The sequence below is a fragment of the Schistocerca americana genome, chromosome 1 (genome assembly GCF_021461395.2).
Source record: "Schistocerca americana isolate TAMUIC-IGC-003095 chromosome 1, iqSchAmer2.1, whole genome shotgun sequence".
NCBI lineage: Eukaryota > Metazoa > Arthropoda > Insecta > Orthoptera > Acrididae > Schistocerca > Schistocerca americana.
Window position 1 is genome coordinate 253,601,545 of NC_060119.1, and position 17,487 is coordinate 253,619,031.

Sequence of the window (17,487 nt, forward strand, 5' to 3'; positions counted from 1 at the left end):
GCCAATGAATGTGAATGCTAAATAAAGTTCTGGTAACTGATTGAGCTGTAGTGTAGCCTAAAGCTTACATTTGTGTCATATTTAACCACACTTTATCATATTTGATCCACTTTACATCATAAAAACTAAAACTGCAGTGTAAATACAGAAAATGCATATTAGATAATGGAAAACATATTATATACCTATACTGAAATACAGAAGATGCAAGGGGAGTCTACTAAGTAATTTTTCTCATTACTGCCAAAAAAGCACGCAATGTAATATTTGATCCGTGAAACCCCACCTTGCCCACATTTCTTAAATCCACATCCCCATTATCAAAGCTTGAAGAGACTGGTTCAAATGACACTGATGAAACTACACACGGCTGTTGGTTAACGGCACAGCAGTTTTAAGTCTACAGGTATCGGTAGATGATTTTATTGAGATGTTTGTGACAAGTTTACATTTCCTACAGTCATTATAGAATAACTCAAACTAATTACTCTCTTATTTCTAATGCACAGAGACTCCATTGGCAAGTTAAAATTCACCCATTACAAATGCAAATACTAATGAAATATGCTGTGTGTCATATATGCAGATGCCAGACTCCTTTCATTGTGCATATCTACTTTGTCTCATTCGTATAATCTTTAATTTTGATGAGCCAGCATAAATGTATTAAAGAAAAAAAAAAAAAGTCATGTTAATTGACTTCATCCGTGACATTACTACCTACATAGCAGTCCCAACAGCATTATTTCCAGATTGTTTGTTTGGTCTAATGTTCCCTGAACAAATATATTGTACTTTATGAAAATTGGCACTCAGTGCAGTTAACAAAATCACATGTTTTAGAATTGTGGGAAACAGGCAATAAAACACACACACACACACACACACACACACACACACACACACACACACACACACACACACACACATCCCTATTTCAACAACAACAACAACAACAACATTGCTTTTGATATTTTCAGTTCACATATTTGCTATGTTGTTGTTGTGGTCTTCAGTCCTGAGACTGGTTTGATGCAGCTGTCCATGCTACTCTATCCTGTGCAAGCTTCTTCATCTCCCAGTACCTACTGCAACCTACATCCTTCTGAATCTGCTTAGTGTATTCATCTCTCGGTCTCCCTCTACGATTTTTACCCTCCACGGTGCCCTCCAATGCTAAATTTGTGATCCCTTGATGCCTCAAAACATGTCCTACCAACCGATCCCTTCTTCTAGTCAAGTTGTGCCACAAACTTCTCTTCTCCCCAATCCTACTCAATACCTCCTCATTAGTTACGTGATCTACCCACCTTATATTCAGCATTCTTCTGTAGCACCACATTTCGAAAGCTTCTATTCTCTTCTTGTCCAAACTAGTTATCGTCCATGTTTCACTTCCATACATGGCTACACTCCATACAAATACTTTCAGAAACGACTTCCTGACACTTAAATCTATACTTGATGTTAACAAATTTCTCTTCTTGAGAAACGCTTTCCTTGCCATTGCCAGTCTACATTTTATATCCTTTCTACTTCGACCATCATCAGTTATTTTACTCCCTAAATAGCAAAACTCCTTTACTACTTTAAGTGTCTCATTTCCTAATCTAATTCCCTCAGCATCACCCGACTTTTTTCAGTCATAAAACCATGAAGATACTTCCACCAAGAATACAATGTGCTAAATAGAGATACAATCTAAAAACATTCCGTAGTTGGTATGATATTTAAGTTTTTCATTGACACTTAAGTAAAATGAGTATTTATTATTAGAGAAATATTTGCTATAGTTACTTTCATTTCTCTAATAATAAATACTCATTTTACTTAAGTGTCAATGAAAAACTTAAATATCATACCAACTACGGAATGTTTTTAGATTGTATCTCTATTTAGCACATTGTATTCTTGGTGGAAGTATCTTCATGGTTTATGACTGAAAAATCTGTGATACTATAGACTTTGATGTAACTTCCAGTTGGGCAGAACTTGCACAAAGTCGGGGAAATGGCTTTACCTATGGATAGGGGGAGTAGTAGGGGGCAGAGAGGGTGGGGGGCAGTGGATCGGCTGGAATTGTTCCAGGTGAAATTATGGCGCAAATGTAATGTCTTATCACCCATCGTAACACCTCTCCCTCTGTCTTCTCCCTCCCCCCCTCCCACTCCTCCTGCCTGTCTCCGCTCCACAAGGGCATGCTCGTGCCTGTGTGTCTTCCCACAGGTTCACTTCCTCCCCTCACCCCCACTCCTTGCCAGGGAATGTGCTAATGTGATTGGGGGGGGGGGGGTCAGTAATAAATTACCTCAGAAAACAATACAGTCTGCAAGTGGCACTAAGCAAGATGGAGCAACCATTTGGCAGAGGAGTGTCCGTGCAAATAAGCCAGTCCAGGTCAGAATGTTGTTCATCTGCTGGACCAAGGAAGTTTAACAAAATTTCATGGGTGGAGGGGGGGGGAGGGGTGGGGAGGGGGGGGGAGAGAGAGAGAGAGAGAGAGAGAGAGAGAGAGAGAGAGAGAGAGAGAGAGAGAGAGAGAGAGAGAGAGAGGGGGGGGGATGCTTTATTATCGTGTACTTAGGCAGGCCAGGATAAGTAGTTAACATTGGCCCTTAAGTGGCTGCTATTGAGGTAGTGTAATGCTGTCCTTACACATAGCTGCAGTGTAGACTGTACACTGCTAGTAGCCTGACATAATTATGTAGCACCAGCTTTAAATATACGAGGTGTGGCTAGAAAAAAACCGGACTAGTACTGGTGAAACAATAAAACGAATGCAATAAGGCTGAAAGTCGCGTGGCCTGTCACGTGACTCTCGCTCCGCCTACTGCTCGAGTTTCATCTGCCTCCTGCACTCAGTCTGCCCGTGGCGTCTGTTTTAAGTAGTTGACGTTTTGTCTGTGCGTCGGAAAATGTTGAGTGTACAGAAAGAACAGCGTGTTAACATCAAATTTTGTTTCAAACTAGGAAAATCTGCAAGTGAAACGTTTGTAATGTTACAACAAGTGTACGGCGATGATTGTTTATCGCGAACACAAGTGTTTGAGTGGTTTAAACGATTTAAAGATGGCCGCGAAGACACCAGTGATGACACTCGCACTGGCAGACCATTGTCAGCAAAAACTGATGCAAAAATTGAAAAAATCGGTAAACTTGTTCGACAAGATCGCCGTTTAACAATCAGAGCAGTGTCTGAGTTAACAGGAGTTGACAAGGAAAGTGTTAGGCAGATTCTTCATGAAAGTTTCAGCATGAACAAAGTGTGTTCAAAAATGGTTCCAAAGTGTCTCACAATTGAACAGAAGGAACGCCGAAGAATGATTTGTTCTGACATCCTGGAAAACATTGAAAGTGATCCCACCTTCTTACAAAATGTTATTACTTGCGATGAATCGTGGTTTTTTACGTACGATCCCGAAATTAAACGCCAATCGATGCATTGGAAAACTCCTGGTTCTCCACGACAAAAAAAAGCACGAATGTCAAAATCGAAATTCAAGGCAATGATGATTGTTTTTTTTTTGACATCAAAGGGACTGTGCACATTGATTGGGTACCAGAGGGACAAACAGTGAATCAGCATTACTACATTAGCGTCCTGGCTACCCTACGTGAGCGAGTACGGAGAAAACGGAATGATTTGTGGAGAAAAAAGTCATGGATCCTTCACCAAGACAATGCCCCAGCTCACAGTGCGTTGTCAGTGAAGACGTTTTTGGCAAAACACAACATTCCCATCTTAGATCATCCACCCTACTCACCTGATTTGGCCCTCTGTGACTTTTTTCTTTTCCCTAAAGTCAAGTCAGCTTTGAAAGGAACTAGATTTGAGACTGTTGAAGCAGTAAAAGAAAAAGCGACGGAAGTAATGTATGGACTTACCGAAAATGATCTGCAGCATTGCTATGAACAGTGGAAAATTCGTATGGAGCGGTGTAGAGACCGAGGAGGAGAGTACATTGAAGGAGATAACATGAAATTGTAAATAATTGTAAATAAATGTTTTTTCCAGCATCAGTCCGGTTTTTTTCTAGCCGCACCTCATAGCTTGGTTTTTAAAAACCACGCTACTGATGAGTAAAACCTGAAAATAAAAAATAAGTATAATGCTGGAAACACCAGCTGCTCAGTAAATTGTGTGGAATGTCAAGTGAGATTAGACAAAGCCTTAATTCTATTTGTATTATATTCATTCACAGAGTAGCGTCAAATGTTGACTTATTAAAATATTAATAATGTGTATTACAGGTGCAGGTTTGGAGAAGGACATGGAATTGCAAGTGTTGCAAACTGAGCGTAAATTGCATCAGCCTCGACGAAGGATCCGGAAGTTTAAACGAGGCTCTACAGAGCTGCCGCAGACAGAACTTGTAAGGCTTCAGTGGAGAATATTACACTTTTTGGGGTCATTGAGATCTGATATCACTCCAGCTCTACTAGCTAATGATCCTCTTGCTGTCAACACTGCATGGGGTCACACAACACACCTTCCTTTTATGCTGCCATTTAATGATATGAGGGCTACCATTTTTTTTGGTAAGTATTTCTTGTCATTCTTATGTGAAAGTTACCATCACCTTTTTATGTTCTTAGTATTTTAATAGTGAAAGGGTCCACTGAATGCAAACTGTAACTGTCACAGAAACTAAATTGATGTTAGAGAATTATAAAGAAATTAGTGTCGGCATTCGATAGGTAATGATGTTCTTACTGTGTCCAAAGGGCATTACTATTGTTTTTTGTCAATACGTCTACACTAGATTTACAAGGAAAATTCATTTTTTTTATGAGTTTTGGACTGCTTTTAGAAACTTTAACAACGCCTGTGGAACAATGTATACTGATCATCGGTAAAAAAACTTCTTATCACCTTTCCAGATTACATGTGGGGTGTGGGAGTGATGGACTACTTAATATAATGGTGTGAGGCATACAATCATTCTCAAAGACGGTACACTTTAAGCAATATTCTATTACAACAGAGTGGCTAAAAGTCTACGCAAATGTTGGCTGAATTGGATACTGCCCCCCCCCCCCCCCCTCCCCCTGCCCCCTGTGGGGAAAACTACAGAACACAAAGTTTATAAAGATTGTTTGCAAAACTAACAACAAAAGGTGTTTTGGATGTCAAATTTTAACCTTACAGCTAAACATCAAAAGAGTGAGTTAAAACAAAAGTGAACTTGGTAGCAGGCCAGCTATAAACTGCAACTTAGCCCATATCGCTGTACAGGAGTCACATACAGCAGTAAAAAAAATGCTTCACTGGCAGGGCAGACATCTAACGATACAAACTGATAGCTTATGTTACATCACATATATATGGCTCCCTAATTTACACTCTTCAAGACAAAGAGGAATATAAAACAACTAACTGCTCCCATTGACATGAAATTGAAATCATCACCATTGAAATAATGGAAGGTACAGTAAAGATGGTACGGAAACAACCACCATTAAGAATGCCAATTCCTTCTCTACATATGAGGTGTGACTGGGAAGGTTTAAGAATGGGCTTATAATTGTACAATGGTGGTACTTACATGCTACTGTGATGCATTTCTTCAAAATAGTCGCCTTCTGACTGAACACACCGACTCCACTGGTGTTTCCACTTTTGGAAACATTCCTGGAAATTGTTTTCCTGAAGTGTGTTAAGGACACTCTCTGTATTTGCCTGGATGTCTTCGCTTCCATTTCAGTGTACTTACAGCACTTACAGTAGAATATCTTTGGCTTCCCTCTAACAAACATGCCTCCATCCTTGCTACCCTCCCTGTTTACCTTTCCCTGTTGCTTCATAACCTGGGTTGTGAGTAACTCAATCCACTTTCCCTTCTTCCCTTTCTTTCCCCCCCTCTCCTCCCTGATGAAGGAACGAAGTTCCAAAAGCTAGGAACGTAAATTTTCTGTTCTGTTTTGTGTATCTATCGGCTGTACTGAGCTGAGGTAAGTACTGGTCAGGCCCTCTATCTCTTTGTTAGTATTTGTTTCACATCTTTATATGAGATTTTCCAGTAATCATTTAGATCACCTACCAACTATTAAACAGATTATTTTACAGCATAACATATACAGCTATTAACAGCAGATTACCCTTAGAGCAGGCTGGATTCAGATCAAACTGATTTTGTCGTGATTAGGTCTTAGATGTAACTTCATTCATTGATATGAACTTATAATGAGCCCAAAAAATTGTCACATTTGTTCATTTAACTGCAGCATGTGATAGTGTATACGCACATAAACTACTACTTACTATGAAATGAACCTTAAGTTGTGCTAAGCTCAGTAAAATATTGGAGAATGTATTTCAAAATTGCCGATTCAGAGTTAGTTTAGGAAAATGTTCAGGTAAATCACTTGAGATAAAAATGTACTGTCTCAAGGACCAGTGTTTTCTCACAGTAAGTTAACTTGTACACAGATGATATTCTGGTGACAACTCTTCAAAAAGTTCTGCTGTGCAAATGATACTATTCTACCAGTACAAAGCAAATTTTTTGAAGAAGGTGAACAAACCCTACCAGAGGATGTACATACACTAAATGGATATTACAAGGGTAATCCCAAAAGTAAGGTCTCCTATTTTTTTATAAGTACATAGACCTGTTTATTTCTACAATGGTTTACATCAGTTTACATCAGTTTACAGCTTGAACATTTAGCTATTTTTCGACATAATCACCATTTCTGTCGATGCGTTTTTGTGGACGCTGTGGCAGTTTTTGTATGCCCATGTTATACCAGCTCGCCGACATGCTGTTCAGAAAGTTATGACGTCTTCTTTCACCTCATCATCGGAGCTGAATCGATTTCTGGCCAAATGTTCTTTTGACCTAGGGAACAGGTGATAGTCACTGGTGCCAAGTCAGGACTATAGGGTGTGTGGGTGATTATGTTCCACTGAAACTGTTGTAGGAGAGCAATAGTTTGCTGAGTGATGTGTGGGCGAGCGTTGTGAGAATGTGTATGCCCTTACTCAACATGCCTCTTCTCCGGTTCTGAATTGCCCATTTGAGTTTTTTCAGAGTCTCACTGTACCTGTCAGCATTAATTGTGGTCCCAGTGAATCAGCTCTGACAACGAGGTGAAAGAAGAGGTTCATAACTTTCTGAACAGTATGGCGGCAAGCTGGTGTGACATGGGGGCATACAAAAACTGCCACAGCATCTACAAAAATGCATTGACAGAAATGGTGATTATGTCAAAAAACAGCTAAAATTTCAAGCATTAAACTGATATAAACCATTGTAGAAATAAACAGGTCTATGTACTTACAAAAAAATAGATCTTACTTTTGGGATTACCCTCATATAAACAATGGAGTTTTTGTCCCAAAAGCCAATAAACAAAAGAGATGTTATATTCCATGTGAACAACATAAGCACAATATCGACTTCTTTTGAGCTTTATTAAACTGCTACCCACATCCTAAATACAGTGTGCCTGGGTTAAGCATATCATTATATAAAATTTAATAACTTGAGACATTTATTGTTGGTTTGCTTGTGGCAGTGAATGTGTGGTTGAATTGTTGGAGGATAGGTTTATAGGCCCATTCTTCTTTGTGGAGCCTTCAGTTTTGGCACAGTGTGTCTACGTATGTTGTTGCACTAATTTCCTCATGATGTGACCTTTCTACAAGATGGTGAACCACACCCTTTCAAGAACGTTGCGAGGGATTTTTTGGATCAAGAGTTCCCATGTTGCTGGTATTGGGAGAGGTTGTCAATTGATTACTTGGCCCTCTAGAAACCCAGACATTATGCCACTTGATTTTTTTTCAGTGGGGATTTATGAAGAATAAAGTGTAGCCGATACCAGTTTGCACCAGATCTGTACAATCGTGCATGAGCAGCTGTCTCAAATTTTGAGCCTTCAATGCTGCAAAACACTTGCAGAGAATTGAAATATGGATTAGATGTCTGTTGTGCCACAAATGATGCACATATCGAGGTGTTAGGTGTGTAAAGAAACATTTTGAGTTACCATACTTGTAGAAACATACTTCAGTGAGTATCTCAATTACTTGTCAAGTTGTTATAGTTCATATTATTATGTATTTAACCCAGTTCTATGTACATAGGCTTAATACGTAACTGCTCTCTGACATTTGGAAAACATCATGAAATAACTGAACAAAAAATTCAATCTTGAAACAATATTATCAGAAAGCTGACTGGCACAAGCGAGGGGGTGTAATCAGACACTTTACACATGTTGTCCAATTGATTATATATTCTGTTGCTGAATACTGCATACTTGCTTGGGTTAGACAGAATCGTTCAGCAAGATTGGTGTCCAGTTAAAAAACACAGTGAGAATTGTTATTGGCATCAAATCAAGATTATTTCCCTGGCTTCATATCTTACCTAGTTTGTCACCACCAGAACTTGGCCAACAGGCAATGGAAAGAGAATGCAATAAAATATACAAGGAATCAGTTCTTACAATCTCTCCAATCGACAAGATTCTTTCTTGTCTTCTGACATAGCATGCTTGGATTTAGAAAGCCTGTGTGGTATCTTGGCAGCCTCCACTGACCTACTCTTTGTGATTTAGAAGAGCACTGTTAAGCTAACTGGACACTGGGTACTTGACAAGGTCTGGCTAAACATACTGCCCCAACCATACCACTACAGGCTTGCAGCTGCCAAGAAAGATCTGGAGCTGCATCAAACAATCAGAACCAGGTTGCAAGATTCAAAGCATCTCTTTATAAAAGGTAGAGTGTACACAGCCCAGAAAGTGAGTATGGAGCAAAATATCAAACAATATACAGTATTATTAGTGAATTCCCCTATAAGAAGAATTCAAGGGACTTGAATGACCTCAAAAAGTGTTCTCCAAAGGCTTTTGTGTGGTTTACCTTCCTGTACATAGAGCTCTGCCATATTAACATCATTTCTGAATGTTTAAACACTATAATTTTTTGCTAGTTCATTAGTATTCGTATGTTTATTCTATATCTTTCTTCTCTGTTTTACTTCTCACATTTTTCTGTAGTTTTGCCATCGCTAATTAAGTACTAGCTACCATATAGGGCTGTAACATAATAGGTAAAAGTATTTAATGCAGGGTGATGCTAGTTACGCAGTATGGCTTATAAGCAATTGATATTTAAGAGGAGATGATGGCAAAGAAAAATGCCCTTGAAATGGATCAGTGCTGGACTGAATAGGAAAAAGAATCCCGTAATGTTTAAATACTCCATTAGTAGTGTAGCGCTTGACACAGTCACGTTGATTAAATATTTGAGCGTAACATTGCAGAGCGATACGAAGTGGGACAAGCATGTAATGGCAGTTGTGGGGCATGTAATGGCAGTTGTAGGGAAGGCAGATAGTCGTCTTCAGTTCATTGGTAGAATTTTGAGAAGATGTAGTTCATCTGTAAAGGAGACCACTTATAAAACACTAATATGACCTATTCTTGAGTACTGCTCGACCGTTTGGGATCCCTATCAGGTCAGATTGAGGGAGGACATAGAAGCAATTCAGAGGCGGGCTGCTGTATTTGTTACTGGTAGGTTTGATCATCACGCGAGTGTTACGGAAATGCTTCAGGAACTCAGGTGGGAGTCTCTGGAGGAAAGGTGGTGTTCTTTTCGTGAATCGCTACTGAGGAAATTTAGAGAACAAGCATTTGAGGCCGACTGCAGTACAATTTTACTGCCGCCAACTTACATTTCGTGGAAAGACCACAAAGATAAGATAAGAGAGATTAGGGCTCATACAGAGGCATATAGGCAATCATTTTTACCTCATTCTGTTTTGGAGTGGAATAGGGAGAGAAGATGCCATTTGTGATACGAGGTACCCTCCGCTACGCACCGTATGGTGGATTGCGGAATATGTATGTAGATGTAGATGTAGATGTAGATGTAGACAGGCCACATATAACTTTAGTGGTACATGCAGTATGATGGTGCGTCCCCACCACCGTCAACAAATTCATTTGTGATAAGATACGCTAGATACTACTTAGCTAGCAGACATTATAAGACCATGCTGGAAATAAAGTGAAAATCATTTAACACATTTTTCACTTTAAGTTCAGTATGAAGTTTGTATTAACATTATCATCATTCCTTTGTTAACAACATTTGTATACAATGAGAGTAATTGCTCCTTGTCACTAATTGGCTGAGAGATTAAATTCTCTCTCAGCTTAGAACATTTGTATCGTAGAAAGTTGTTCATATTGTTTTTATTCATTTTTAGATCCAATTACAGGAAAATAGTCCTTTTTCTTACATTGTTTTTGTCAGTAGGTCATAATGAGCCTAAGAAGCTTTCAGCACAGTCAAGAATAGCCAATATCACATGTTCAACTGAAGTAAAATGAAATCATACGCATGAAAAGTTTTCTGACACTAATCTGCTGGTTCAAAACCTGTAATGGTGCTGTTTGTGCTAAATAGCATTATTAATAGTGATTGATTAATTGCTGTTTTTACATTTTTTGTTAGTTAATTTGTAAAAACCTAATCTCTATACATATCACAGGATTTTACAAAATGCATAAACTGTGCTGCCTGTAATAACATTATTACAGATTGCACAATGTTGTGCCTTTTGTAAAATTTATGTGCGCTCTTGACCAGCACCTAAACAAGAAGTTCATATCACAGATGATAGTCATGCAATAATAATTGTGTGACTGTAGATTGAATATAAGTATCTTGTCAGTATTTTATTTGTAGTTGTTTTTCAGAGCATATGTGTCTTTTATGTGCTATTTTTGTTTAGACCAATTCCTGCCAAGGATTATTGACCTTGCGTTGAATTCGGGTGACCGGAAAACTCGAGTGGTGTCTTGTGAGCTCCTACAGGCTGTTGTAATGCTAATGCTTGGAATGAGTGAGTATTGTTTAATTATTAAGTGCATAGAATTTTGTATTATCTTTGCTTTATTCTAATACCTTGTAAAAGTTACGGCTGTGAATTTTCCTCTCTGGATTCTAAATTGAACTTAGAGGTTTTCCTTCCTAATACTTGAGTTTAAATATTGTTCTGTGGGATTTAAATTAGCCATATGTTACGCATTTTTCTTGCAGATAAGAAGATGTAGATAAATAATTACCTCGGCTGTCTTCTGATATTACTTCTCTCTTTTCACAAAAAATAATTGAAACAAGCAACAGTTGTAATAGATAACTTATTTCGGATTGGATAGAAGTGTACTTAGCTATTGAAGTAATCATAGGATAAAAAATGAACTGATTGTATGGCATTGTTGGCCGGAAGGCCCCATTGGGGGAGGTTTGGCCGCCGATTGCAAGCCCAATTTCAGTTGATGCCATATTGGGCAACTTGCAGTCTGGTGATGAGGATGAAATGTTGATGACAGCACAAGACCCAGTCCATGATCACAGGAAATCTCCAACCCTGCTGGGAATCGAACCTGGGCCCGCTACGTGGAAGGCTAGCATGCTACCACTCAGCTAGTCAGGTGGACAATCATAAGATATCTTTTAACTGTGGCTGGTTAAGTAGTCACTTTGTTGATCCACTAAAAGCCCCACACACTGCTCTGAAAACAGACCCAGAAAGTCATCCTATTAGAAGTGTGGTCCCCTCAAGGTGATCACTGGTGATCACCATCAGCCCCTGGCCAGTAGTAATAAAATGACCAACCATTGCCAGTGGGGAAAATACGGAGGTGGTGCTTCTGTAACTCTTGTACTGTGATTGTGGATCTAGGATCCTGATAGGTTACAACTCCATATTGTCCTGCTCATGTTACTCCTAAGCCAATGTGTATAGGACCCATGTTAATTATACAACAGTATACATGTTAAGCTCCCTTTCCCAACATTTGATGAGTGGCACTGAGGACACTTTCATGTTAATTCTGCCACACATTTCACTGCCGGTGTAGGCCAGTTATCCTCATATAAGGTAAATGATAGTTGACAGACAGTTTTAGTAGTAAATGATGCATGGCCTGCTCGAGAACTGTGGCATGGCATTCTAACAAATTCTGACATCTCAAATGATTGCTCATGCATTTATCCACAACTCATTTTTATTCACATTGGTGAGCTCTCTCACTACTTTTGACTAGTCTGTGCCAAGGATACTCACATGCTAAGTCTGTCACCTATCTCTGTTGTCAGTATGTGCTTCTGTTTTACATGGACGGTACTAGGTAATACAGCACTCCATCTGCGTGGTGAGCTGAGTGAGCGGCAGTTGTTTCCCATCACTCACTATCCACACAGCTTTCAAAGTGGATTAGTGTGACTTAACATATATGTAATGGCATCCATGTGACTGAGGGAACATGAACTTTAACAATATCACAACATAGTGCGAGCCTGTGGAGAGCATCGGTGCTGTACACCCAACAATATTTTGGCATTTATACATCTACATGATTTTCACCTGGCTGTGCAAGCTACACAAGTGACTGAGCCATAAGTGCTGGGTGAATGCCATGTGGGTTGGGCATGCACTTGCTGTGATCTACTAGTTAATGCACAGATAACTTTAGGGGTGAAAACTATGTGGCTTATCCATTTACCTTGTTGTGATCCTAAAGGGCTCTCTGGTGCTCGTACAACCCACAATTGTAACTAATTTCTAACTTGTAACATGTATTATGGATGAACACCTAACGTAAATTACAGTTTCTTAAGTCATAATAGCTTATGAATTTATGAGGTCTTATTATAAACTGAGAGGGCAATGGGGTAGCCAGTGAATGCACTTAAAGCTCTTGGTGTAATTTTCCAGTTGTCAGAATCTGGATTTTCTCTAAATATGTGGACAGCTCATTATAATGACATATGAAAACCAGATACCTAGTAAAAAAAAAGTGGCTTGTTTACAGAAAACCTTGCTTATGAAGTAACTGACCAATCTCAATCGAGAAAGTGTCCCTTCTTCATGGGGAAGGCAGTGAGAGAGACATTGAGATTAAAGTGATAAGATATATACCATAACCAGAGCTAAGAAAGAGTTGAAACTGCGCAATTTCCAACAATGCCAGCATCATATGTGTCAGTATTGTAAGAGATTCTTCAAAGGTAGATGTTTACAGGTTTGAATTTAAACATTGCAGTTTGTTGTATGTGTTGCTTTAGCTGTGGAGAATGACTAATAAATTTGTTTAACAGGGTAGATAAAGAAAACCTACTTGCTAAGCAAAGGCTGTAGAAAACACACACACACACACACACACACACACACACACACACACACACAAGTTTAGGAGATGTACAAGCTTTCGGAGCCAGTGGTTCCTTCTTCTGGAAGAAGGGTTCAAGAAGAAGGAAGAGGGATGAAGGAAAAGGACATGTGAGGTTTAGGAAATAGGGAGTATTACAGAAATCTCACCCAGAACCCCAGGTCAGGGGAGACTTACTGGTCAGGATGAGAAGGTCCGGCAAGTCTCCCCTGACCCAGGGGATTCTGGATGACTTTTCCATAACTCTCCCCATTTCCTAAACCATGCCAGTCCTTTTCCTTCACCCCTTTTCCTTTCTGTTCAACCCATTTGCCAGGAGCAGAAGCTACAGACTCCAAAAGCATGCACATTTCCTTAACTTGTGTGTGTGTTTTTGTTCTCCTGCTGACCATGGGTGAGTAGATTTATTTATCTATACAGTTAATTTATATTTTCAACAAATTGATATATTAATTTTTTGTGTTGTTTAATTTGGAGTTTTCAAACATAGTTTCTCCATGCCAGCAGCTGAATCTCATTCGTACTGTAACTAATCTTAAGTTGTTCTGCAGCTGTGGTAGTCACTTAGAATTCAGTGTATTTTTTTAAGTTGCTGTGACTTATTTTATATTTTACTAATTGGGAGATGATTAAGAGCAAGAGTGCATTTAATATGCTATTGTTCATAGTGTTTTCTTTTGACAGAATGGCACAGAGAAGAGGAAACAAAAGCTGAATTATTCAGGAGAATAATATCTGCTGTCATAAAACTGGGATGTGATACTGATCAAGTAGTTCTACAGATTTTTTATCCACTTGCTTTACAAATGATTCACTGGTACAGCAGCAGATTCCAGTACAATACCAAATATTGTATAATTGTTGTTGAAGTAATAATGGTAAGTTATTGTAGAACTAATATATTGTGATAATTATTTTGGAAACTGGCAGAGTATGAAGTGTGTCACTAGCATTTGAAATCTTGCTGGAACTCTCTAGTGGGAGATATCTTTTCTTCTTAAGTATCGTTAAAAAAAGTGGTAACAGATGAGGTTGATATGCAAAAACTAACTGAAAAATGTGGAACTTCTTAGAAAAAGAAAAAAGAATAGAAAAAGTGAAAAAATGCCTCTTGAAAATAGCGACAATGGTTGATCAAACTGTTTACAGGTGTACTCCAGGTTCATGTTCAGCAGGCATAATATCTCAGCAGTCAGACATGTTGCTATTGACAGGTGAACTGACATTCTCTGTGTGTATAGGGGACTTCTATCCCTTCCCCCACACAGGTCATTCCTTACACCACTCCTACGCAGGGTTGTGCGTAGGTGGGAGAAGAGTCAGTTGTGTCAGCTACTCTTCTCGGCAACAACTGTTTCGGTGTCCAGCGTGGCAGTGTAAACATAAGCCCTCCATTCATCCTGGCTACTGTACATTGTATTTGTTGAAAGGGTAAGACACTCTGTAAACACAGTGAATGGGTGGCCAGAGGGCCTACATCTGCACTGCTTAATCCAGAGCAACCTGTTGGCATTTGTGACCATCATCATTAATGCACCTATCTCTTTAGCCACTGGTACATGTCCTTTACTGTGGATGGTGTCCAGAGCATCCTTGATGGGGAAGGAATGTAAGTTTGCATTGCACTTTCTCAAGGTCATTTCATCAGGACGGTGGCGACTTGTCTGACTGCTGAAATATTATACCAGTTGGAAACTGTGAACTACAGTACACATATGAAATATTTGATCAACTAATATTCCAGGAGATACTGAAGACTCACAGTAATGCTGATGTGTCTGTAGCAGTCTTGATCACTTGGGTCAGGCATGTTGCAAGCTGTTCCCTCTGACACAGGCGGAGTTCTTCTAGTGAAATTAGTGTGCCTTCCCCTATCCTCGGAAATTAACATTACCTCTCTTGTCCTTATTGGCACATACTTCCGTAGGGCTCCCTGCTTTACCAGGTAAGGGTGGATGGTGAAAATTTTATAGGTGTGGTCATTTGCAAATGAGAACTGAAGCAGCACATAGATGTTCTAGTCCTTTCCAACTTCCACTGTTGCTACATTGTTGTATAGTTGTTATGTTTGTTTGCTTGGCTCTGCAATTAGTCCCAACCCTATAGATAATTCTGTCTGAACGTTTTGCATGATGACCAGGTACTGCTCTGATAACAGCAATGCTGGGTTGAACTGTCTGTGCACTGCACAGTGTATGACTTAGTGTAACTCAGTCACTTCCACCTGAGCATCCCATATGCTGTTGGCTATAGATTGTAAAAGCCTTGCGACCATCACCCTTGTGTTTAGTGAATTGAATGGGTCTGTATAACCCCCATATCCTATTTCACTGTGTCAGTCAGTGTCCTTACAGACTCTGTTAGTTCTGCTGTCAACTTCTGCAAAGTACTTGGGATGTTTAGTACATGCTTCACAAAGTTTGATAACTATATAGTGTGCCTTTTTATTACTATCTTCAACTTCCACTATTCTACCCATGATGTCATTCATCTTGTGGATATCATTGATATCAGAAACCTGAATACTGTTTTCAGTATTTTCCCAACAGCACCTAACCATCCCATCCTGCATCGTTCCGAGGTTCGTGGTACTATATCTGTGCCTTGCTGCAGTTGCCCCATAATGACTTGTAGGGCATATGCCTTCCTTGGCATTCCCTCCATACTTCTCCGAACACTCCTGTCCTTCCACCTCTCTATGTAATTTCGAAAACGTCTCCTCCAACCTCCGAATCTCATTCCTCATTTCCTCTGTACTGTAAGTCATTCTTAGCAGCCATCAGTGATTGGTGACAATAACATCCTCTTGCCTAGCGAATATCATTCCTTTCCAAATGGTGGTCCTCCAGTGCTCAAAGTTCACTCTCAGTGAAGTAGTGCAGCATGGCCAGGATTAAGACATGACTTCCCCCTATCTCTGGCATGCAGTCAATTTGGAAAAGAGAACTTTAACTATTCCCCATGTCCCTTTTGAAAGATCTGATGCTGCGTCTCCCTCTCCCGGCGCGCTGCCTCTCCGTCTCCCGGCGCGCTGCCTCTCCGTCTCCCGGCGCGCTGCCTCTCCGTCTCCCGGCGCGCTGCCTCTCCGTCTCCCGGCGCGCTGCCTCTCCGTCTCCCGGCGCGCTGCCTCTCCGTCTCCCGGCGCGCTGCCTCTCCGTCTCCCGGCGCGCTGCCTCTCCGTCTCCCGGCGCGCTGCCTCTCCGTCTCCCGGCGCGCTGCCTCTCCGTCTCCCGGCGCGCTGCCTCTCCGTCTCCCGGCGCGCTGCCTCTCCGTCTCCCGGCGCGCTGCCTCTCCGTCTCCCGGCGCGCTGCCTCTCCGTCTCCCGGCGCGCTGCCTCTCCGTCTCCCGGCGCGCTGCCTCTCCGTCTCCCGGCGCGCTGCCTCTCCGTCTCCCGGCGCGCTGCCTCTCCGTCTCCCGGCGCGCTGCCTCTCCGTCTCTCGGCGCGCTGCCTCTCCGTCTCCCGGCGCGCTGCCTCTCCGTCTCCCGGCGCGCTGCCTCTCCGTCTCCCGGCGCGCTGCCTCTCCGTCTCCCGGCGCGCTGCCTCTCCGTCTCCCGGCGCGCTGCCTCTCCGTCTCCCGGCGCGCTGCCTCTCCGTCTCCCGGCGCGCTGCCTCTCCGTCTCCCGGCGCGCTGCCTCTCCGTCTCCCGGCGCGCTGCCTCTCCGTCTCCCGGCGCGCTGCCTCTCCGTCTCCCGGCGCGCTGCCTCTCCGTCTCCCGGCGCGCTGCCTCTCCGTCTCCCGGCGCGCTGCCTCTCCGTCTCCCGGCGCGCTGCCTCTCCGCCTCCCGGCGCGCTGCCTCTCCGCCTCCCGGCGCGCTGCCTCTCCGCCTCCCGGCGCGCTGCCTCTCCGCCTCCCGGCGCGCTGCCTCTCCGCCTCCCGGCGCGCTGCCTCTCCGCCTCCCGGCGCGCTGCCTCTCCGCCTCCCGGCGCGCTGCCTCTCCGCCTCCCGGCGCGCTGCCTCTCCGCCTCCCGGCGCGCTGCCTCTCCGCCTCCCGGCGCGCTGCCTCTCCGCCTCCCGGCGCGCTGCCTCTCCGCCTCCCGGCGCGCTGCCTCTCCGCCTCCCGGCGCGCTGCCTCTCCGCCTCCCCGGCGCGCTGCCTCTCCGCCTCCCGGCGCGCTGCCTCTCCGCCTCCCCGGCGCGCTGCCTCTCCGCCTCCCCGGCGCGCTGCCTCTCCGCCTCCCCGGCGCGCTGCCTCTCCGCCTCCCCGGCGCGCTGCCTCTCCGCCTCCCCGGCGCGCTGCCTCTCCGCCTCCCCGGCGCGCTGCCTCTCCGCCTCCCCGGCGCGCTGCCT

At 42.5% G+C, this 17,487-nt stretch overlaps 1 protein-coding gene across 1 annotated transcript in view; it reads left to right on the forward strand.

Moving 5' to 3' along the window:
- LOC124623192 (DNA-dependent protein kinase catalytic subunit-like) overlaps nt 1-17,487 on the forward strand; it is a 565,210-nt gene that overhangs the window by 153,646 nt on the left and 394,077 nt on the right. The window contains exons 14-16 of the mRNA XM_047149022.1: nt 4,252-4,539; nt 10,758-10,868; nt 13,885-14,078. Coding sequence (XP_047004978.1) covers nt 4,252-4,539; nt 10,758-10,868; nt 13,885-14,078 — 593 coding nt within the window. The remainder of the gene's footprint in view (nt 1-4,251; nt 4,540-10,757; nt 10,869-13,884; nt 14,079-17,487) is intronic.